Raw genomic sequence first — 22,942 nt, 5'->3', positions numbered from 1 at the left:
CTTACGACAGAGATGAGGTATTGATTAAAAAAAAACACCAGAAAGAAAAGTGGCTGACGCACCCCCTGCCTGCTCAAGCAAGCTGTAAGTTTGAAGAAAAAGAACAAAATGAACTTTGGTTTGACTCCTCTGTGCTCGGAATTACTCTGCGACAACGATTCCCTGCTGCCAACACACACTCCGGCTCCGAGAGCGGGGATGACGGCGTCCAAGCCAAACACACGCGTGGCTGGAGAGACTCGCGTCAGATTAGACAGCTCTTCTTTGTACCAATACATGAAATACATCTGGGGCACCCCAGCTATATTAAGGGCACATTCCTTGGCTGAGCTGATGCTTGTTGAGCACTGCTGCAGGCACCAGTGACGCTCATCTCTTGAGCACTGATACAGCACTTCCAGCAGCTCCCCAAACTGGCAGATGGAGATCCCTGGGAATGAGACTTGTGAAACACCCCCAAAGGGTTGATATTCTCACTCAGGTTATCTAAATCCCAATGTGGAAAGCATGCCAAAAGCATCCTTACTCTGAATCACAATGAAATGCTCAATAAGAGGCTGGATTTACAGAGAGCCAGCTGCAAGCAAAGGCAGCCCCTGGTCATCAGTGTCACAAGCATCTAGAGGAGTCCACTCAGATCTATGGATACATTTGTATGTCCAAATCAAGACCCTACGTCAAAGTTCAATACTTCAAACCATATTGTGCATCTGGAATCAAGTTCTTGCCACTCCAGGCACAGTACCTCTTTAGAGACCCATTTCTCAAGGGTTTTTTTGTAGTTTTAAGTTTATTTTTAGAAGTTTTTTTTAAAAGAGAACAGAAATATTAGAAACTGCCATTACAGTGATGGTATAATCTAATGAGAAAACTAAAAAATACAATATGGACTTTCCTTATTATCCATTTCATTAAATATCTGCACTCTTTCAGCCACCTTATAACTGGCCTATGAAGAAAGCACGAAAATTTACATTGAATCAGAGTTCAGGGGCCAAAACCAAACCAAGTGTACCAGGCCCTCTTTTACATTTATACACCCTGGCTTTTTAATGGATTTAGCAGTAAAACTGTCAACTGTGTAACATGAATGTCCAGTTTAACATTAGTAAGTATTAGTAACATCACTGTTCATGAGGTTATTTGATGGGGCATCAGAAGCTTTAGGAAGATAATAGAAATCTCTACCATCAGCAAGCTCTTACCAGTGCAGCACTGCCTGCGCCAACAAGAATTCCAGCACCTCCCAGTCCTCCTTGTGCTAGTCTCAGGACAACATTCACACTTCACATTTGTTTCCAGTTTCCAAATCAGAAGCTTTGCTGGATTTCCAATTTCTAGATATCCTCATGCCAGCAAAAAAAAGATTCTGAAGAATTTCAATTTTTCCAGACTGCATAGCAGGCTTAATTCCTTATTCTCTGTTACTATTGTCTACGAGTTCACTTGACAATTTTCAGCTCTTCAGATTTACAGCCATTCCTAGCAAAGTATTTCATCCACAAATAAACGCAACCATCCTTTTTCTGAAGGCAAGGGGAAAATATATAGAAAGCACACAGATGTTTGGCAAGTACATCAAAGCCAGGCTAGTCAGTACAAAAACCCTCCCCAAAAACCCTGACGTTCTCAGTGCCTTAACAATACAATCAAATTTTAACTATGAACAGAGCAGGATTCCAAATGGGTACATAACATCTACAACAATAAATTAATTGGGAGCGCACATAAACCTGGACTACAGAAAGCTATACACTGTATTAAACATCTTCATGTGCCATTTCATTCTGTCTGAGCAAATCTTTGTTCTTCACATTAATATGAAATTAGATGAGGCTGGGCAGTGATAGCAACTCCTGACCAGTAGGTATCAACTTACTGTCTTTGGCAAAGTCGTACTCGTGTTCTCTGTGCAGTTGGAGAACACAGTATTTGGCTCTTCAAATCCTGCAATTCGTTGCTGACCCATGTACGTTCACTTAGATGCTTTTGGATCTTTGGAGAGCAGAGAGCACTTTCCCCTCCGACAATATTTCATAACTTCAGCACGTAATACCTTTTCCAAAGGAGGACAGATGTGCAGGAGTAGTTTCTGTCTTCCAAGAAGTTTTCCATTAGGATCTTGATTTTTCTCTGGCTGTGTAGTCCAACAGCATAACTACGGCCCCTGCAAGGCTGGAGACAGGAGGTTGCTGCAATCAGATCATCCAGCTGAGGTGCTGCCCATTCACTCCCGGGTTCAGGGATGCCGCTGCAAGAAGGCCTGCCAACACACTACTCACCCTTTTCTGAGGAGCTTTGAAAAAGGCACTATGGAAGAATAGCTTGAGCCCAGCCTGTCTTACAAGGGAATTTTCATCCAGAAGCCATTATATCAAACATTCAGGTTTTTGAGGGGTAGAGAGGAATCATATGGGATTGGGGGAGTGGGGAGGGAGGTGTGTGGAAACTAGCTCTCTTTTGTTTTCAGAATACTGTATATATCCCAGTTACAGGAAAGAAGACAGCAATAATGCCTATGCCACTCATAGTTCATGAGGTTTTTTTAGTTTTGAAGGCTTTGCAAGGAGAGGGAGGAAGATCCTGAGCTCCAAGAATTTCACTCTTGACATGCCAAAACCATCAGCAGAAATGCCCAGATTTTCCACGATGACTTGGATGCATGCCACAGTAAAAGAAGTCACTTCACAGTAAGCTCCCATCCATGGGTAGACATGCTTCAGATCACTCAGTTTCAGGGAGAAGGGACTACTTCCCTTTGCTACAGGGAGACGCCATCTGTATGGGAACTACTCCTGCCCAAACAGTCATCAGGCTGTTCAGTCAGCCTGGAGGACTAAGGACAGAAGCAAGTCTGTTATATGCCACAGGAAGGTATCAAATCCATGATGATGTTCAAGGTGGATTACTATTGGCTAGAATAGTAGAAAATGTACAAAAAGCAGAAGGGAGAAGGAGTTGATGTGACAGGGGATAGTTGTATCTTTAAAACTCCAAGGGAAAGTTATGTTTTCAGTAGGGATTTGGAGGCCGAAAGCAGAAAGGCAGCCAAAATTTAACTTTTTGATATCTCCATGCACCTTAGGAAACATTATTTGTTTCTGCACATTCCTATAAGGACATACTAGTTTTTGCTTACTCTCCATTTTTTTTTGCCAGGAAACCCTGATGCTGCTGTCACATGATTAAGAAGTCGCTCACTAATTCAGCAGAAACCCAACACTCCAGTGTCTTTGGCTGTAGCCACTGTACAAAGAGCATTTGGGATCCTGTGACATCTGACAGCTTTCCTCTCCTCCAAGACTGACATTAACCAAAAGCCTCCTATCCAAAACAAAAACGCTAGACAGAACACAACCCACATTCCTCCTATTTTGGGAAAGTCTGGATTAGAAACCTAATTTCTCATCTTGAACCCATGTGTAGCTGTTTAAGTGTAGTTCAGGAGCCATATGACATTTACAGCTTATTCCTGTGAATGCTATAGAAAACTAATAAAAGAGTGAGAATCATCAGCAAAATGTACTACAAAATGCAACACAGAATAAACTAGAGCAAACACTGTGATCATATTCGTACCATTGCTGCCCACCAAGAACCTTCTGCTGCACAGAAGAGATGTAGTGTTTGGAAAAGGCAATTTAGTGATAAATTGAGAGCTTGAAAACTCCAATTTTGTTAAGTGAGGCTGGGTACTCAGCTCCCACTTCACCTTAAGCCTGCTCCTCATTTCCATGAGAAACTGCACTTGAATTTTCCAGTCTCTGCTACCTATTCAGAAACCACTCTTGAGCAGAAATGGCATGTTTGCATGGCTGTCAGTTCTTTAGCCCCTACTTGGTCACCCCATAAAGTCCTCTGCCTCTTGATCCATTTCTACCAGCCTTCAAATGGCAATTTCTGAACACTTTTGGGCAAAATTCCACCTAAAAGATACTACTGGCTTTGAAACAGAAGAGGACAAACATCCAAATACAAATTGAGAGCAACTGCTCAAAAGAGTCTACTAGTGTCTCAACAGTTCTTGACTAGTCAACACTTTACATTTTTATTTTTAAAATGTATTTCTACCATGGTTCTTGGTCCCCTTAAATAAACATCATCAAATTCCACTACAGATTTAGACTTTGCAACATGACTTCCGTTCTCCAAGCACAGAGTAGGAGTCTTGTGAGAAGGTTTCTCTTCTGCCAGCATCCACTTCCAAGTTCTCCAGCCCCAGATAGGAGAAAAACAAAACAGGATAACTGCGTAACAGTGGTCAGCCTCCCACACACTCAAAAGCTTCCTGGATACTGCTGCACTATGAATTTCATGAGCTGTCAAGTGGATCTAGGGCCAACTGTGTGCCCACTGGTTTTGAACTGCACAGCTTGGGGTGCCACGTGCCATGCCAATGCAATACCCTGTCAGGAGCACGTGACAGGAGGCACAGCTCTGTCATTTCAGGGAAGATTATGAAGCTGTACACATCCAGCAAAACAAAAACCTGATATGGCCTATATTGAGAGATGGAAAGTTGCACACAAATATCAACCCCAGTTGGGCATCCAGTTACAAGAACTAGGATGATCAGGAACTATTTGCTGACTCGAGCAAAGCCCCATTCACTGACAAAACTGTACAAATCCAGTCAATCACTGCCTCAGTGTTGACATCCCTGAATGTAAAGTAGCAAAAGAGCAGAGAAAGATGCATGGAAAACATGACCAGTTACACAACTCATTTTCCTCCTCCATACTAGAACTTAGCACAGACACCAGAGAGGATAGGAGGCAAAAATGAAGTAGTAGAGAAAGGGGTGGATGACAGAAGGATACATTTGAGTAGCAGATGTCAAGAAAGAAGCCAATTTTAATGTTCCTTTGCCTTTCAAGCCACAAGACACTTCCTGTAACTAATGCACCTGGAGTGTTTTCAAGGATGCTGGCCACATACTGCTCTACATAAACTTCATGGGATTAACAGTACAGCCTGTGGGATGAATCATTCCTATATCTTTCTTTTTTTATCCCACATTAAAATCTCATAAGGAAGAAAACAGTGGCTTGCTCATAACAGATTCTCTCTCCTTAGTCTCAAAAAATATGCAAAGGACTTGTTAGAAATTGGATATTGCTGAGGCTACAGATACATTCCAGAGGAGTATGTACCACTGAAATAAAAGCACCTGAGTTACTTCACATAGTTAGCTGTACTGTCTTCTGCCATTCTTTCCATGGTTATTTGTCACCAATATATGGTCTGTCTGAAGTGTGAGTTGGCCATAGGAAGCATTCAGAGGAACTTCATTATCTCCAGGAATGAGCCTTTACAAGTCCACTTTCTGCCAGAAAGAGTTTCTGTTCAGCTTCAGAAGTCAAAGATAAGTAGTTCTGACCCCTGGTGTGGCTCCAGGGGTGACCACAATAGCGAAATTTGCTATCTTAAGTAGTGGCTGTTCCTACCAACCTAGGTCAGGCTCTTTCCCACTAATTCACTTGCAAGAAAAACACTAAGTACCTAAGTACCAATGGTGGTCTGACTCCAGAGTTCTACCATGTAAGTGTAATTCTAGTCCACCCACCAAGACCTGATGAAGGCACAACTCTGACACCGCTACAGAAAAATGCCTCAGTATCACATTGTCAAGGTTAAGGCAAAACTTCAGTCCCACAGAAACACGGGATTTTGATTTCCTTAAACTGATGAACATTTTATGTTATATTTCCTTAGATCAGAATGTGCTCCTGACAAGGGAAATTAGCAGACAATTAGCTACCACAAAAGATCAAAAACCATTAATCACATTGGATTCTCTGCAGAAGGTACAGGAGATCAGTGGAAAGGAAGAAGAAACACAGAAGAATAAATGATGCCCAGGAAGGAAGTTGATAATCTCCACCTGCACTTATTAAGTTATCCTTATTTCAGGCCTCCTCCCCTGCACGCACTTAAGTTTCTACCAAATTCACCTGGGGCCAGTCAGATGGTCCACTCAGGACTCTGCTTATACAAGAGGCGAAGAAGAAAGAGGAAGGATTATATCATTTGGGAATGTGGAGAAGAGTTACTAATTTACGCAAATTTCATCTGAAGCAGATGGTGTTCCTCATGTACCAAGGACCTGGCACTGTTACTTTACAGAAGCCAGACTAACTCACCTGGCAGCCTGCAGCCTTTGCTAAGATGCAGATGAGTTTGGCCCAGTCACTATTTTTATTCCTGTCACTGCACTGCCCCCAAGACACACTTTCCAAAGGCAAGTGCACACCCAGGCACTCAGCTTCTGCTGTGTCTGCACATAATAGGTGGAAAAAGGGCAGTTGTGCAACTCAAGTGTACCACGCAAGTAGGCCTCAACACTAGCATCTGTCACAGCATTGCAAAGGGTGGCTACATCTGTAATGGAAGTTTCCCTGAAACCACCAGCATTTTCCCTCAAATGCCACTACATAACAATTCGTGGTAGACTGACCCAAATTCAAACCAGTGTCAGCAAGCCATCCCCAGAACCATTCAGTCCCTGAGTTCCCACATAGACATTCTGCAGACAGAGTCCTCACTAGGGGATGTTGGTTTCTCTTTAGGATTTTTTGCAAGGGAGACTGTAGGGTGGCATAAGGAAAGCAATACCCTTTCATATGCGTGGCTCTCAAACCCGGATACTTATGCGAGAGATACTTAACTTCCCAGTTCTCACTTGTGTGGAAGGGTTCACATGCCAAACCCTGGAGGCTCACCTCTTATTTTAAAACCAAAAGGCTAACAGCCCAGGAAGTGTATAGTCAGCTCCAAAAATACACCAAAGACTTCTGGAATGACCAAATGTATAATTTAACTTGTAGCTGGTACAGGAACCAGTTCTGCTTGCTATGCTCAGGAGGAGCAAAAGAGGCATTTTCTATAGGGTTCAGTTACCCCATTTGACTGGTGATGGAAATAGCATCCAATTTTTGGTCATTCTACTTTTACTCAAGGACATTTTGGTCACAGAAAGTCTACTTGAAGCAAGGGAATAATTTGCAAGCTCACTCTGAGCATACAGCCATCCCGTAATTTTGGTTCTTCATACTCTGCAGAGAGTTTCCTTCTCAGTAACAGTACAGAATTTTAGACAGAATTAAGAAACAAACCTCAAAGAAACTGTCTCTCAGATTCCTGATCCTGTTTTCAGGCAAACAAGCAAGGTTCACCTTCTCTCCCTTGAGTCAGTGTGTGCAGTCTTCCCTCTGCCCACAACCAGAAATGAAGATTCTTCAGAGTGGTCTCCAGGGCACTGAATAAATTGGCCCAGAGTTTAATCACAGAATTTCAAATGGTCAGTGATGGATCTTCCCAGGTTCAAATTACTCATCTCGAATCTCCAGCTATAATCAGTTAAGATGAATGGGACAAGTCTCTCCAAGCAGCTCAGGTTTTCCTCTTGCAGAGAGGCCTCCAGTATCATCCAAATGCTAGAAAAGCCCAGGTGGGATATTAAAGTGCTATTTATAAACTTATCAATGTTCAAGCCAATGATTCAGGTTGAATATTAGTTGCTGTTCTTCCAATTCTAGGGTCACCACTGCATAGAGATTTACCCTGCACCCTGCCCCATCACCTCCATCATGTTTGAGTAGGGACTGTGCTCAGGGCTTCCTTAACTTCATTTCAGTTACAGCACACTGGAATTTGTTATTCCAATTGCCGGGTTTTGTATGCAGTCACCTAGACTCCCTAAGAGCTACTGTCCTTTAAGAAGGATACATTTCACCTGCACATATGGTCACCATTTGAAAGTCAGCACAGTGCCTCAAGACCTGGACATCAAATCATGAAGGTGTTATCTTACACTCGTCAGACAGCACAGACGTGTGCCTGCCAGCATTAATCTAGCTAGTCAAGCTGCTGCTAATCATGAATGAGCAACAACTTATTTTCTCTTTTATCCAAGTATCAAACCAGTCCGGGATTCTTAAGCAAACATATGTCAGCTGTATTAATATAGGAGCAAAGTGAAGCTAGGTCTGCAGCATGAGTGCACTCAGCATTGCCCTTACCCTCCAGCCACTGAGAGGTATGCTTGCATTAAAGCCCATCCCACCACACCAGAAAGGATGTGCGCATGCAACAAGAGGGGAGAAAAGATCAGCAGGAGGAAGTTCTGGAAACAGAATTAAAACAACTTTTCAAAACTACAGGCTAGGGCTTTCCAGCATGTGTTTGCATTGTGCGGAGAAACAGGAGATACGGACTTAAGCAAGGTCTGGGAAATACTTGACATTATCACCAAGTTGAAGTTTGACTGTGTTGCCAATATAACTGCAGTCCAGTTTCATTTGAAATAAAGTGATGTCCCATTGCATGTGAAACTTTCAGATGAAGTCACACAGTATCAAGATACAAAAAAAAATGAACCAGCCAATAAAAATAGCAAAGAGAAGCTAGCCAGTAAAATAGGGATCCAAGAGAACCCATCTCATCCCCTGCGTCTTCCAGGACTGCTTCAGTTAATCCAGCTGTGAGCCAACATCTTTCTACCACAAAAATAATTAAAGTCTCCATCAAGAATGCTGGAAAGTCTGATGTCCCAGCCCGAGGGGTGGACGGGAAGAGCCGACATACACCCCTCTGTCAAGCCACCCTTTAAATCTGATTGTATTACAAAACTCATAAGCAAGACAATTATTTCTATAGGTTTTACTTAATCTGAAGAGGGACAAGAAATTGGTTTGTGGGGAAACTGAACTCTTTTCAACATTAAAACCAAAAGTAAGGAGTTATGTTGCTATGGTCGTAACTGAAACACGTCTGCTAATGATTACAGCTTCCATTTTACTGCCAAAGTATTATTAGAACGGCTTATTTGCTGTGCAGCTTGGGGAAAAAAAAAAAATCTCTTCCATCCTTTATTAATCTTGTCCTCATCTGACACAACAAAAATGCACCATCAGTCTTTTGCTTACTTTGAAAAATGGGCCTGAAAGTCACCACAAGAGCCAAAGCCTTTGTGTATAATTGCTTTCTTGATTAACTAGAACAAAGGGCAGAAGACGTCAGTCACTATGCATTAAGTTTAGTATTTTCAGGGCTTATTTAAAGCCATTTCAGTGACTTGTTTCCTTAAAAGAAACTGTGATATAACAAAACCCTAGGAAAACAACGCCCTTTTTTTTTTTTTAAAGGAAGTCACATCCCAAGGAACATAGCCCATGAGGTACCTACAGGACTTATTGGAAAGCCTCAGAAATATCCTTGTATCTTCTTGGCCTCAGGTAGTTTCTTGCAGCAGTGCTGAGCTGGTGACCTATTTGGCTGATATAGGAAACCCAATCATTAGAAAGTTTATGTATTCTAATATGAAAAGCAGATTTTCCTTGGAAACATTTTCTTGGGGCAGGTTTCAGGGTCCTGAAACTGGCAGTGACTGCATAAACAGAGGAGGTAATGAGTACAGGCTCCAACCAGGGATGCTGTGTAAAATTTTTTCCTTCTCAGCCTGCCATCCCGGGCTCCAAAGAGGGTATGCTGTGGAAACAGAGAGAATTTAACTATCTACCTGAGCATAAAGTCTCAGCACAGCAGGATTAGATGAGAAGGGAAAGAGGAGGGAACTTGCAGGCAGCTGGAAATTTCAGAATTAAAAGTTTTCAGAGGCCTGGCACAGAGTCTACTATTCAGGAATATCTGGTTGTGTTGTATAGTAAACTTAAGGATAGTATTGTATTGCTTGCTGTCTTGGCTTCTCCATGCTTACTGATGTGCCCTGTTCCTCTGAGGCTAAATTGCCTTTATAGACAACTAAGTCTTCAAAGTCCATGGTTTCAGCGGTCACATCCCACCCTCTCCCCAGCAGCCAGACTAACAGGGCAATCTCAGAAGTCCTGGGACAGATTTAATGCTTACAGCTACCAAACATGAAGTCCAGACAGGCTTATTCCCTTTTCTGCTCCTAGAGGCGGTCTTAAGGGTCTCAGCCTCTTGGGTATGGGGAAGTCAAAAACGTTACAGATAAGAAACAATCTTTGCAAGGGCTGACACTGACTTTTTCCCCCCCCTGAACTACACTTGTGGTTTGGAGACAAGAAAAGTTTCCACACATGATGACCTTGCAACCTTGTGGGACCTCTTTCAATCTCATCTGCGTGAAGGCTTTGCCCCTGCAGGGGGGCTTGTTCTTCTGGGTCTTGCAAAGTAGGGGAATTCCTCTCTCTGGGCTCCTATTTCTTGAGAGATTAGAGAACTGTAGAACTAAATGGGCAGTACTCTGTTCCATGTCAAACCAGGCCAAGGGGAGTTTAAAAGGGAACTTGTTTACTTCAGTGGGATGCTTAGAAGACAGCAAATGGGAAGAACCCAGAGCTGGAGATGCTTATTTAATGTACCTGGTGACTTCCTATTTCACAGCAATAACCCTTTTCCCTAGCTTAGGGAAATTTGGGGGTGGAGGAAATTTGTCCCACAGAGACATGACATCAGCTAAATAAATGGCAAATGAATTCAAAAGTCAAAGTGGTTGGACTTCAGATGTCTCCATAAAAAAAAACAAACAAACAAAAAAACAAAACAAACCCACATAACTGAACTACCCCTGTCAGAATACCAGTTGCCCGAGATTAAGACAAACAATGAAAATGTGACTAAAAAATGAAGATGAACCACACACTCAAAGCATTTGAGCAAATATGGTCTAGAGGGATGACTTCAAATTGGAAGTTCAGTTTTATTGTGTCTATCTGGAGAGATGTTCCTTTAAAACAATTTAAATGCAAACACTACATAGAGGGGATGCAATAGGTACTATTAAAAATTAGAATGCTTTAAAATAATGTGACCCCATGACATCTCTTGCGTTCCCTATTACTTATTACTCACTATTCTTCTATAGGAGAATGAAATGAGGCAGCATTGCTTGGAAAATAGTCATTCATTTCTTACCACGCCGAAAACCTCCATCATGAACCTGACAGAACAACACTACTAGTTAACTTTAGCAAGGCTTTATGAATGCGGTGAAAGTCACTTTAGTATGACATTCAGCTGCTCCCAACTCAAGTGAAACCAAAATAATACAAGCCACCAATCAACTCCTCCATCCCAACAAGCAAAACATCCCTACTAACAGAGCTCCAGAGCAGTCTGGAGGTGTCCCAGGAAAGTTTCAGCAGAATTAGGCATTGCAAAGGGCACAGTGTTACCAGACAGCCGTATTTCAAGTGTTCATAATGAGCTTGTCACCAAGAAGTCAGAGCAAGTACGCACTGCAATTCAAAGCTGGGCAAAGGAAAGCCAAGCAAGGATGTCTATGAAATTCAGAAAGGCTTCCCAGAAGAGATGAAAATATCACAGCACAATTAAAGGGACAATCTCTCTTTTCACAGGGCTGGAACAAGTATTCCCATCAGAAAAGTAAGAGCCCACCTCAGTCCTTCTGGATGGTCACAAAGCCACAGGTATTTCAGAGGTGGCAATGGAGAACAACCTAATTTTCCACAGTGACAGACCACAACTACAAACACCAGAGTATTAACAACCTAGCTTTGGTTCCAGCATAGGGAATTACCTTCCAAGCTCTTAAACACAGGAACAAAAGTCACTTGCCATGTAAGTTACTAAGTGGGGGGGAGGAAAGCCATTTTGACATCACAAGTTAGCAGCATGAATATTAAAGCACATTCATAATTCAAGCATTTTGTTTTATACAGCAATCTCCCAACCTCAGCTGAGATATTAGCGTGGTGATGCTCAACCAATAAGACAGCTTTAGAAATGGTAGTCCCGAATAACTTATTGTTCAAGCCCATGTACAGAGCAGCCTTGAACTGCAGCTCAGAGGTAACTGCTTTAGAAATGTTTCAGCATGCTTCCTTTCTGGACACAGTAAATTTAAGTTAAATTCTTGAAACTCAAATGAGGGCTTCAGCCATACCAACATATTTTGCCTTCTGAAAGTTGAACAGTCAGAAGGAGAAAGCTGCCACCACCTCCTTACCCTTGCAGAGGCACACATTTAAAAATCCAATCATATTAGAAAAAAGGCAAGAAAAAAAGGAGTCAGAAAATAGCTTATAAAACAGAAACACCAGAGAGGTCAGGGTAGGCTGTCAAGGGCTGCTTCCAGCTTAGTACAGCTGCTAAAGCCATTAGACAATGTCACCCCACCCTTGGGCTCCCAAGGGCAAGAGCAGAGGAAGGAGGGCTCCTCCTCATCTCCTGCTGACCTGGCTGTTTCTGGTATGAATGTAAATTCCCTTCATCCATTCAACGTTTTGCAAACAGGCCACTCAGAGAGTGAGTGCCTGTTTGTAGGGCTGGTCAGGCACTGTATTCCCAGAAAGGAGCTGATCTCCAGTGAGAACTTGGCTAGAGCAAGTCATAGCATCCACTTTTACCTCTCCGCTCTAAGCTTGTCTCAGGCTTCCCCTAGAGTCAGCACACAGCCTGGATTATTCTAAATGTTCCTGTCCATCCTATCAACACTCCATTGACCCCATTTCCATTGACTACTTTAGAACAAGGCACCCAGGCTCCCTCCATAGATGCCAGCTTCCAGACAACTAAAGTTTAAAATAAAGCCCACACTTTGCAACCAGACACAGCAACAGGATGCTTTGCTTATACTGTTGCAAAACAAAGCAAGAGAACAACCAGCCTTGATCAATACCTCCAAAAAGCCTGAAAGCAATGACACTGCTTTGCATTGCAGTGAGACAAACCAGTGCCACTGAGCATCCTTATCCTTACCACAGATGTCTCTGAAACTCTGCCTGCACAGAGAAGCCCTTCTCCAGTCCCTGAGCTGCAAGCATTTGAAGGAGAAAAGCATCTCTGCTTTGCCAGCATTGTCCCTGTTTGGAGGGAAAACTTCTACAAACACTGTCTTTTAGTGTCATTAAACAACTTTCCAGTAACTCCTAGCCAAAAATTCCTAGTCACCCACCCTGCCTCCTCAGATGGCCTATGTTTGTCTGCCTTAGTACATGCACTGGGCAGAAAACTGCAGCAGGACAGGAACTGATTCATAAGTGGATCAAGTATCCTCTGCTGCAGGACTGGTGACGGGCCCAGAAAGGCAGGACACACAGCAAGGCAGCACTGCGTTCAGAATAGGGCACTGGAGTCTACAGACCTTCACTTTTGAAGAAGGGGTTTGGGGTCGTCCTTTCTTGGCTTCAGTTCTGCTTGTTAGAGAGTTGTGAACACTGGTGCATACAGAGTAGTTACACAAGCTATCCCAGGTATTTAGTGGCAGCCATTCACCTAGACCTGTCCTCTGGGATGAAGCCACTGGTGCTAGAGGAAAGGTGTTCAATCTACATAAGTGTTTATTTCTCCTCCTCAAATTCCAGGCACAGCTCAAGGACTGATGAAGAGAAGGGGCTGCTGTATGAGGGAGTATTTACTTATTATATTAAGATCACGGTCTCTTACAAAGTTTAGAATTCAAATATACAGCCATGCTGGGAAGAAATAGAAATGAAGAGAACTTAAGTAGCTTTCCCAGAGCAAACAGCAGGGCAGGGCTGGGTGTACAAACAGAAATCAAGTCCTGAATCATAGCTGATAGGCCACATTCTCTGGAAATGCTTTGTAAGAAAAAGAGCTTTCAAGGGAAAGCCAGCATGCACAATTGCACCTGCAATAAAGCACGATGTTGGCAATTAGGCATACTGCGTCTGGCAACACATCCAACCAGTGGATGCAAAGCTAATGACAATTCAGTGTCAAGCTACATCCACATTTGAAGCCTAGGAAACTGCTAGCATGTCACTTATCTGTTAGAATAAACAGAAATGTACCAGGTTTTGGCCAGCTTTTGCAAGATGGTAATATTAATGCTTAGCGACACTTGCTAGCAGTGCACACAGTACCATGCTCCCTTCATGTACAAAGGGGGGAACCATGAAAACAACAACATCCTAGAGAAGGGTGTATAGCAGCAGAAAGCAGATGCAAGATAGGAACAGTGGTCTTTACAAGACATAAACCGAAAACCTCACCAACACTAAAGAAAGGGGACCAAAGAAATCAATGCTACTTGCAAAAACAGTCATGGCAGAGGGCATATAGGGATGAAAGACTGATCAACAAGTTGCAAAAAACCCCCATGTTTCTCTGTTTCTACCTGGAACACTTTAAGGGTGCACCTTTAGTCAAAATGCAGTAGTTAACCATGAAAGTAATCTTGGCTTGCTTTGGTACCAAGAAAAACCACAACCCTGGGAAGCAACACCTTCAAATAAAAGGGGTCACGTTCCCCATGAAGAAGCAGAAGATAACTGAAAGATCCCTCAAGCTAAGAAGAGGGAGTTTGCAAGATGTAAGCCAGTGCACCCCCAGGAGTCAGTCTCAAGGGAGCGGTGGCCTCTCTATGTCCCTCTCCTAGATCACGACTGCAGCCAGTGAGCAGCACAAAGGAAATCAAATGGTGTAGCAAAGTGCATTGTCAGGCAGACACTAGTCTCCTGACACTGTGCAGACAACCAGCAAGTCCTAAGACCCCTAAAACCAGGGCACCCAGATGAGTAGAGACCTTCCTTATGGTGATACTTCAGTGCCATGTCCCACATCCCAGCTAAGGAGAGAATAGCAACCTTCCTTCCCAGAGATCCCTTTGGGTCCCAATGAAGTTAAGCTAGGCATAATAGCTTTCTTTCACATATTGCGTGTCATATAATATTGGAAATTGGTCTGCAGTTATGTAATTGCAAAGAAAATGGCTACAGTTCTGCTCAGCCCTGCTGAAAATGCCATCCCATGATGCAGACACGGCTCCCGGGGGCTGTGAGGGAAGAACGCCCGTCCTGCCTGCGAGCAGAGCAGCAGCAGAGGCGCTCAGGAGTATGCTTATACTTCACTGGCTGTCAGGTTTTCCATTGCAAACACTGCCGCCACAGTTTATAGCTTGACCATTTCAAGCCACATCCAGGCAAAACTTGGCAGAGATGCTGCTGCTATGGCCCAGTCCCTCCCCTTTCTACCTTAAAAGAAATCTGTGTCGGATTCCTGCTTTAAAGTCACAACATTTATTTTCTGCAACAGAAATAGATTTTTCAGTCATTCCACAAGGCTTTTTCAGTTAAGGTTTAAAAGAAGCCTATGTACTTGACAGACAAGACTCTAATCAACTATTCACATTGTTACACTGAAATAGTTCATAAATAATGTTTAGATAGTGTTGGACAGTGCAAGTTGGTTACACAGTGCCTTTAAACAAATGAGTTACTTCTAGCAAGCAACGCAAGCCCTGCAACTACAGCCTGCTCCCAAACACCCTCTGCAGAGACTGTAAACCTCCATTTTTCTCTTGATACATTGCTACATGTAGATTTTTCTCCTTAGCTAAGGAAAAAAGGAGGTAAATGTCCATCAGATACGTCAAGCACACTGTGGGTCTTCTGCTCATGTAACCAGAATTAAGGTCTGAATGACAATTTTTGTTGAGCCAATATAGGTATCTGCTGCAAAAACCAAGTACTGAAATCTGAGACCTGGTACATCACTAAATAATTTGCTCTGAAGTATAGAAATCCTACAGATTTCTTTCAGTCTAGCAAGGTTTGCTTCTGTGGCAATTGCAGCAACAGTTGGGTTACAGTGACCCATGGGCTTCATAACTGAGATGAAGGGTTTCAGAAATCATTTACCACATGCTACGCTGACCTTGCTTTCAAGTCATAATACTGAAAAGAAGCTTCAACTTAAAATTATGTCCAAGTCATAACTTTCATTGGCACAATAATAAAGACAACCTTATCCAACACTTTTAGTGAAACGGAAAACTAAGTACGAGACAAGGCCCTACCAAATGGCCAGCACATATCTGCCTGTGAGACACCTTAAATACCAAAGTCAACATAACCAGTTGGATGAATTACTACACATGTGCACAGTTCAGTAATCTTATTTTCTAAGAACATGGGGATATACATTTCAAGAAGTCACAACCATATCTTCCAGGCTTACTTGCCTACACTAAACAGATACTAAAATTTAAACAATAACTCACGAGTTTTAGAAGTTGACACTTGAGAAACATTTGCTACTTTCTTTGCATACCCTTGATAGGTTCAGCTATAGCTGAAGAGACATGAAGTCATAGTATTAAAGTCATTCCTGTGGTATCCCTAACCTAAGAAAGAGTGAGAGTATGTTTGGAGTCTTGTTCTTGGAACATTTCCCTGCCAGAACAGTTTAAACAAGCATTCAAAGCAAATGATTCTCTCTTCATCGCAAATCTGTGACTTATAGATACATATATTAAAAAAAAAAAACACCCATATATTTATTTTATACATGCATATATATTAAGGACAAGATCACAGATGGAGTTCAGGGCTTCAGATTTCCTTCCTTGTTTACATGGACATTAGGAAATCTCGTTGCTAAGCATCAGAATATGGTCTTAAGAACGGCAATCCAAATTAATGGATGTTTCTTTAGAAGAGTCCCATTTCTGGACCCACTAATTAAATTCAAACCCTGACACTCTCCATTTATATCTCCACATACCATGCGGTTCAGTACAATATGATGTGAAGTGTGCAAGGCAGAGAGGCCACATTAAAAGAAAACACAAAGGAACTGTAATTTGGAATTCAGACACTTCTTGCATTATTTAAGAGCCCAAGTCCCTTGGCTCCATAAGCCATTATCCAAGAGAGGGATAGCATGGATATGAAAATAATTTGCCACAATAACCAGGCTTGTTCTGACAGCAGTAACACCCACTATTGACAATGAGGAGCCCTCAGGCTTGGAAGGGAAGATTCTTGTCCACTAGACCAAACACAGTTTAAGACAAGACATTTTTCCCCCTTCAATCACAATGATTGCTTTAAAGTGGGGCAGATGAGCGTTTTGGCCTCCACTAGTTTTGCAAGTGATATAGTCAGTACCCAGGAGACAGGCATTTCTGTTCACACTAGCCAGTGTGTTTCCACACACTATCCTTTTGGACACCACACTAAATCACCGGCCAGCGACTGACTACATCACTTTGAGCCAAACAAGCATTAGGCTTTCATACAGCAGAGAAATTATCACTCCATTAAAAGAAGGAAAAAAACAAAACAAAAGCATGGTCATCCTTGTGGATAACCTGACTCAGAGCTCTGGAAGATGGATTTGAGTCCCAGATCAGGGCACCCTGGTTCCCCCAAGCTCTGGCATGCCCAGCATGCTCCAGAGCCACCCAGTTGCAAGAGCCCAGTGTGTGGAACCACCACAACGTGAGCCTTTGCTTGAACAGCTCCAAATGCCAGCAGCTCCTCTGGATGAGGACACGAATCACGAGTGGGCTGGAAACCAGTCCTGGACAACAGCTCTGGATTAATACGCAAGGAGAGCTGGAGTGGAGGAGGGGGAGCTGCTGAAGACAGGCAGTTATTCAAACCAGCTGCTAACCCGCTCCAACCACTCATATGTACAGAGTCCTGCATTTGTTCAGCCTGACTCAAAGCCACCAGGCATCCAAGAGTTAAAGTGCACAAAAGACATCTATACAAACACTTGCCAAAAAAATCTCATTTTCCAAGTGGAAGCTGGTTGTTCCACGGATGGCAGAAGGGGTTTCATCTTGTTTTTATATGACAGTCTCTGCCTCCTTGACTCAAAACTCCCCAATTAACACTTCTGCAAGAAGTTTTGAAACTCTGCATGGCCACGTATTTACCTATGCACGTTCTCTCCCCTCCCTACTGAGTTCTGGGCCACGGTCTAAGCTGTCAAGCCAAGTTTCATCCCGAACAATTTTTAAACACTCATCCTATAAATCCTCTGAAAAGGGAGTTAGTAATGGAAATGCTGACAGAGACTTGAAGAGACAGCCGGGCAACTATATCAGTCTACTATACATCAGCTTCATTAGCTGCAGATCCTTCTCTCCTTCACCTTCATTTTCCATTAGCGTACTCTGGCTAATTAACGCAAAAAACCTATGAAACATTCTTACAGTAGAAGGCAACATTTGGCCCCCAGCCCAAATCAACATTGAGAAACTTCAACATCCTCAGCCAGACATAGTAACTGTACCAGATGGAGCTAACATACAGCTACAAGTACTGATGAGGAAACCGAAAGAAGAGGAACACATGCAAAAATCAGACCATTGGAAGAGGGAAAAGCAGCAAACGTGTCTTACCGCTTTCGTTTTTCTCTATGACATCCACAACCTCTCCAGCCTGGAGGCTGATCTCAGAGTTCTCCTGCTTCTCATAGTTGGATACCACCACATATTGCTCCAGGATCATGGGTTCAGAGTTAGCATCAGCACCTGGGGAAGGGAAAAAGCAAGCCGTAAGCCAGCTTCCAGCCATGGCTCCTTGAGAGCGACCTCCGTCCATCCGATTCACGACAGGCCAACTTGTCACCAGAGCCAAGCGAATCAGCAAACAACCTTGGCTCGCAGCATATCCCCAAATGGCTGGCCATATAGAAACAGCCTCCTCTGGCCCACAACCCAGCAGCACAGAGGGACATTGGAGAAAAGAAAAAGAAAAAAGGGGAGGAAAAAAATAATATGAGAAGGAGTCGAAAACAGTTAATTAGTTGCAAAGTTTCATGATGGATTCTGAAAATAAACCTCTTCCCAACATGGTTTCCACAATCCTTGTTCCCATTCAGAGACAAAAATCCTGGGCAGAAGCAGTATAAATCCACAGCTGAGCCATCCCCCCAGTAAACCCAAAGAAAAAAACAAAACAAAACAAAACAGCTCTCCCCTTGACGGTTCAGCTCCTTCTCCACTCTAAAGGCTTGAGCTGAAAGTCAAGAGGGGGCTGTAGATGCCAATCATATTCGTCTGCACTGCAGCCCTTAAATAGAAACACATGAGCGGGATTGAAAGAGAGGGAGGTGGGGTGGAGGGAAAGAGGGGAGGGCGGGGAAGAGTGTTTACTTGAAACAGAAGAAGAAAAAAAGAGTTATAGCGCCAGATCCTTGCTCAAACACGGCCACCCCCCGCCTGCCCCCCACCAGCTCCGCAGTTCCGCATTCCCCACGGCAGAGCAGCCCCGAGCAGGACAGGGGCACAACGTGCTCCGGCTTCCTCCCTCCATCGCTCTTCAGTGCCTTTTTGCAGCCCTCGGAGCCAACCTCTCCAGTTGTTTGGTTTCTCTTCATACCGAGGGCTTTTGGCTGTCAGAGACAGTTATGAATGAGAACAGGCTCTCACACAAACAGGGGCAAAAAAAGTGCAAAATAACCATTCTCCTCCCTTCCCCCCAAGCTCCTGGAGTTTCTTCTTGGGGCTTTTTTTCTTTTGATTTCTGACTTTTCCACCCCCAAACCGAAATCATGCATTTCGGGGTGGAGCCGTGAGGCAGGCACAACACTGTGCCAGACGAGGAGGGAGACCTTGCGCTGCTGCCCGCCGTATGAGACGCATCTCAGCCCTCCAGTGCTACATAAACAGTGCAGACGGGGGCCTCGGCACTCCAATCCCAGGCACAGATCGACTTGTGCTCTGCTTGGAAACTGCCTTCAAAAGTCACGAAAACCTTTAGGACATCAGGCTTTATTAATTTGCCCTCTTGTATACACTCTTCAAAGTGTCAGACCGGAGCAAAAAGCACCTACAACTTCCATCTAAGAGCCAAAATGCCTTAATGAAAAATTATTTTACAGATTTCCTGAATTACAGCAACGTGTATTAGGGCAGAGCAGTTTGGGCCAACAGCATTATTATACATTTTACATATTGAGAGGCAGTTCCTGTGTCTCTAGATTAAAATGCAGATGGAAAGGGGAGACAGAAGCAGATGTATGACTTGCTGAAAGTCCCATTTCACGTGATGGCTGCAGAGCCAGGAGCAGACTCCAGGCCTCCTGATTCTCTGATGACAAATTGGCTACAAGAGACGGGAAGGAAGCAGCATGGTCTGAAACTGTCCACCAGACAAGTCAGGGGACTGACAGCCAAGCACAGGATGCTCAGTGCTGTATTTCCAAACGCAGCATGTTCATATGTGTTTGCGCTGAAGATGCAAAGTGATTCTACAGACAAATAATTAGCATCCCTGCCAAGAGAGAGGTAAAGAATGCATCAGCCATTTAAACAGCATCCTGTGAAATGAAAATCCTAGAATAAAAGGCAATTAATTCAATGATTTCCTGAAAGGAAACGCTATCACAATGCCTCCCTTTGGACCAGATTTAAGAAATCCAGAAAATTAGAAGACTTACTACTCCCTAAGCATGCCTCTGACTCTCCTCAGGTTACATAGGTTAATTTTCTTTAAAGAAGAGTCATCTCCTCTAGAAGTTTGTATTTAAGAGATTTAGCTTTTCTATAGATAGTTGAACCACAGCCAGTGGCATGAATAGGGGGAGACAACCATGGACTGACAACACTGATATTTGTTATAAGAATTTTCACCATAGCTGTTCATTCCAAATAAGCATCATGTTTCCGTTCATGATGAATCAACTTCACTTGTGTGCTCAGGTTTAAACCAGTGCTAACTGGGTTATCTAGGTTGTGATGAGATGCTTTCTGCTGTTTCACACTGCTTCTCACACAGTCCCTTCTCCAGTCCAGAATGGGGCGGCATCATCATCTTCCTTTAATCTATTTATGCAAGTAACAGCTTCAACATCTACTTCATTGTAGTCTTAAGATAAATACCAGTTCTCTAACCAGAAACAAAAGCCGTTGTGGCCTTATGTTTATGCATGTGCATCAGCAGAGAATTCAGTGTGTGGAAAAGCAAAAGCAGAGACCAAAAAGTGGCAAAGAGAGAAGGGGACATGCAGGAAGCTACTTCCTAAATAGACACCCCAAATGTCTTCTTTCCTTTAATCTCCTAGACAGTTTTCATGGGACTAGAGTAAGGAAAAAAACCTCCACAACTCCACTGTATTGGCTTAGTGGCAGAAGTGGAGCTCATGTGATACACATGTCCCTGCTGGGAACAGGGAGAGGACCAGGCTGGAGTGCAGGCTGGCAGACACCCCCCCATCAGCCACCGAGGCCAAGGCAGGGACCATGTGCCAGGGCAGTGCTCTTGCCAAGAAACCCAGAGAAGCAGCACTTCAAATCCACCTCCGCAACTCTGGCTCCAAGAAAAGTAGGTTTGCAACAAGCCAGCAAGATAGGTTATATCTCCATGCACATCCGAAACCTAGTAGGACTTTACGATGCCATTTACTCTGTCCTGCCTTAGGTAAGGTACTCACTGCAGGAGAATTTCTTTGGCACTACAGTGTAACACATACAATTAGGAGACTGTTTTAACAGAAGCTTGTATAAGTGTTACAGGGTTCGTATTAGTACAAAATAAGTAGGGTGATAAATTCCTTGATCCAGGAAATAACCAAGGTCAAACAAACTTGTTCATTTACAGTGACAGCAGATCATGCCTAGAGGATATCCCCCTTTGGAGGGGTGGGCTCCCTGTGGCTCCTGGAGTGATGGTCACCCAGGACTAGGTCAAGACTTCAGTAACAGTAAAGGAGAAAAGAAAGGAGGAAGGAGAGGAGGAAAAAAAAGACAGAAACAGCTCCTCCCAGTAATCAAGCATCTTAAACATTTTCTGGGTACTGGTTTAAATTGTTACTATATTCCCTTCAGGCACAGTCACTAGGGTAAAAATCTTTAACCCTCCTCAGCCTTCCCACCCCCACAAGTATCTTTAGATGAATTACTCCTCAATGACACTCAGGATGCCCACAGCATTGCTGATATGTTATGTCAGACTGCTGGGTTTCCCTCTACAGGGGATTAAAAAGAACAAGACAGGCAGCACCACAGCAAACACCGCACCAATTACACCCGCTGTCATGGGTGCTTCCGCATCCCTGCCAATTAGTTCAGGTCTAATTTGTAACACAGGACACAGCATCGCATCGATGAGTAACAGCCTGCTCAGCAATAAGCATGCCAGAGAAGAGGGATGCAGAGTGGCACAAGCTCCCCAGCAAGCTCACATGCGCCCTGAAATGCCCCCCTGACATTATACTCCCACTTTTTTAACAGCCTCTTTAGCGCAGGAAGGAGAAACAGAGAGCAGAGGATAGAATAAGGCTGATATGCCAGGTAACGTTCCCCTCATGCCCAAAAAAGCAGAATGCGTGTTTTTGTTTAGCTCCAACTTGCAAGCCCTCCCCAGAGCAGAGTGCACAACAGATCACTGGCTGAAATAAGAGTTTGCTTGCCTCTCCGTTTCTTTTTGCCTCGAGTCCGTTTCCTGGTTAAAGTCTTGAGGATACCCCTCTTCCTCTCCATAGGGCTCCACTTTACAATCCTCCTGCTCCTCACCTCAGTGATTCTCTTCTTGTGGCTGGGCAGAAATGTCATCGGGGCTTGTCCATGCCCCTCACAGCTGGCACTATTAAGTGACGCAGTTGCACCCTGTTCCCCTCACCAGGCAGTGAGGAGGGAGCATCATTCCTCCCGCTGTACTCTGAGACCAGCAACTACTGTGAAAGCCTCCTAAATAAGAGTGCAGAGCACCCGTTCCAAGCAGCGTCTTCCTCCTCCTCCTCCTGTGTTGCAACAGCTAAGACCTATGACGGTTTTGCAATAGCCAAAAATGAAAACCACCAACTGGACTCCAAAAATAAAATCATCTGGATATGGAAATCTGAGACTCCTGATCTTTGCCAGAGTACTCTATTGTTATCAGGCTATAAACATGTCTGCTCTTTCAATCCATACAGCACACGGGCCTTTATATTGCCCTTTTATGATTATCAATCAAGTGTTTACAGATTCAGACTAAATGAATTAGTACTGGGCCGGTCAGTGGAAGTTTTGCAGCAGAAGCCAAAACCACAGAAACGGTCAGTAAATGCCATAAGGATGATTCAGAGTTGAACAACCAGTTGGCAGGTAGTCCAGCTCTTCCGACCTGGGCATGACTGCTGAAGACACGTGCAGGGTCTGCACACAGGGGCATCTGGCAGAAAGCATCCCCGAGTGTCACAGCTTTCCATATGATAAAGTCAAAGCTTCGCACTTTCCTTCACACAGGGAGGAGTA

The 22,942-nt window shown here is 43.6% G+C and overlaps 1 protein-coding gene across 6 annotated transcripts in view; it reads right to left on the bottom strand.

Annotated features, from left to right (window-relative positions):
* Positions 1 to 22,942, bottom strand: part of SH3PXD2A (SH3 and PX domains 2A) — a 269,813-nt gene that overhangs the window by 55,713 nt on the left and 191,158 nt on the right. For 4 of the 6 annotated variants that reach the window (XM_042804727.1, XM_042804803.1, XM_042804760.1 and 1 more), the window contains one exon: positions 18,104 to 18,235. In XM_042804727.1, the coding sequence (XP_042660661.1) occupies positions 18,104 to 18,235 (132 nt within the window). The other 2 variants (XM_032988717.2, XM_032988715.2) reach the window with 2 other exon arrangements.

This window comes from Tyto alba, unplaced genomic scaffold (assembly GCF_018691265.1).
Source record: "Tyto alba isolate M040663 unplaced genomic scaffold, T.alba_DEE_v4.0 Super-Scaffold_1, whole genome shotgun sequence".
NCBI classification, from domain to species: Eukaryota; Metazoa; Chordata; class Aves; order Strigiformes; family Tytonidae; genus Tyto; species Tyto alba.
Note: the sequence above shows the minus strand (reverse complement) of the source record. Positions and strands in the feature narration are given on the sequence as shown.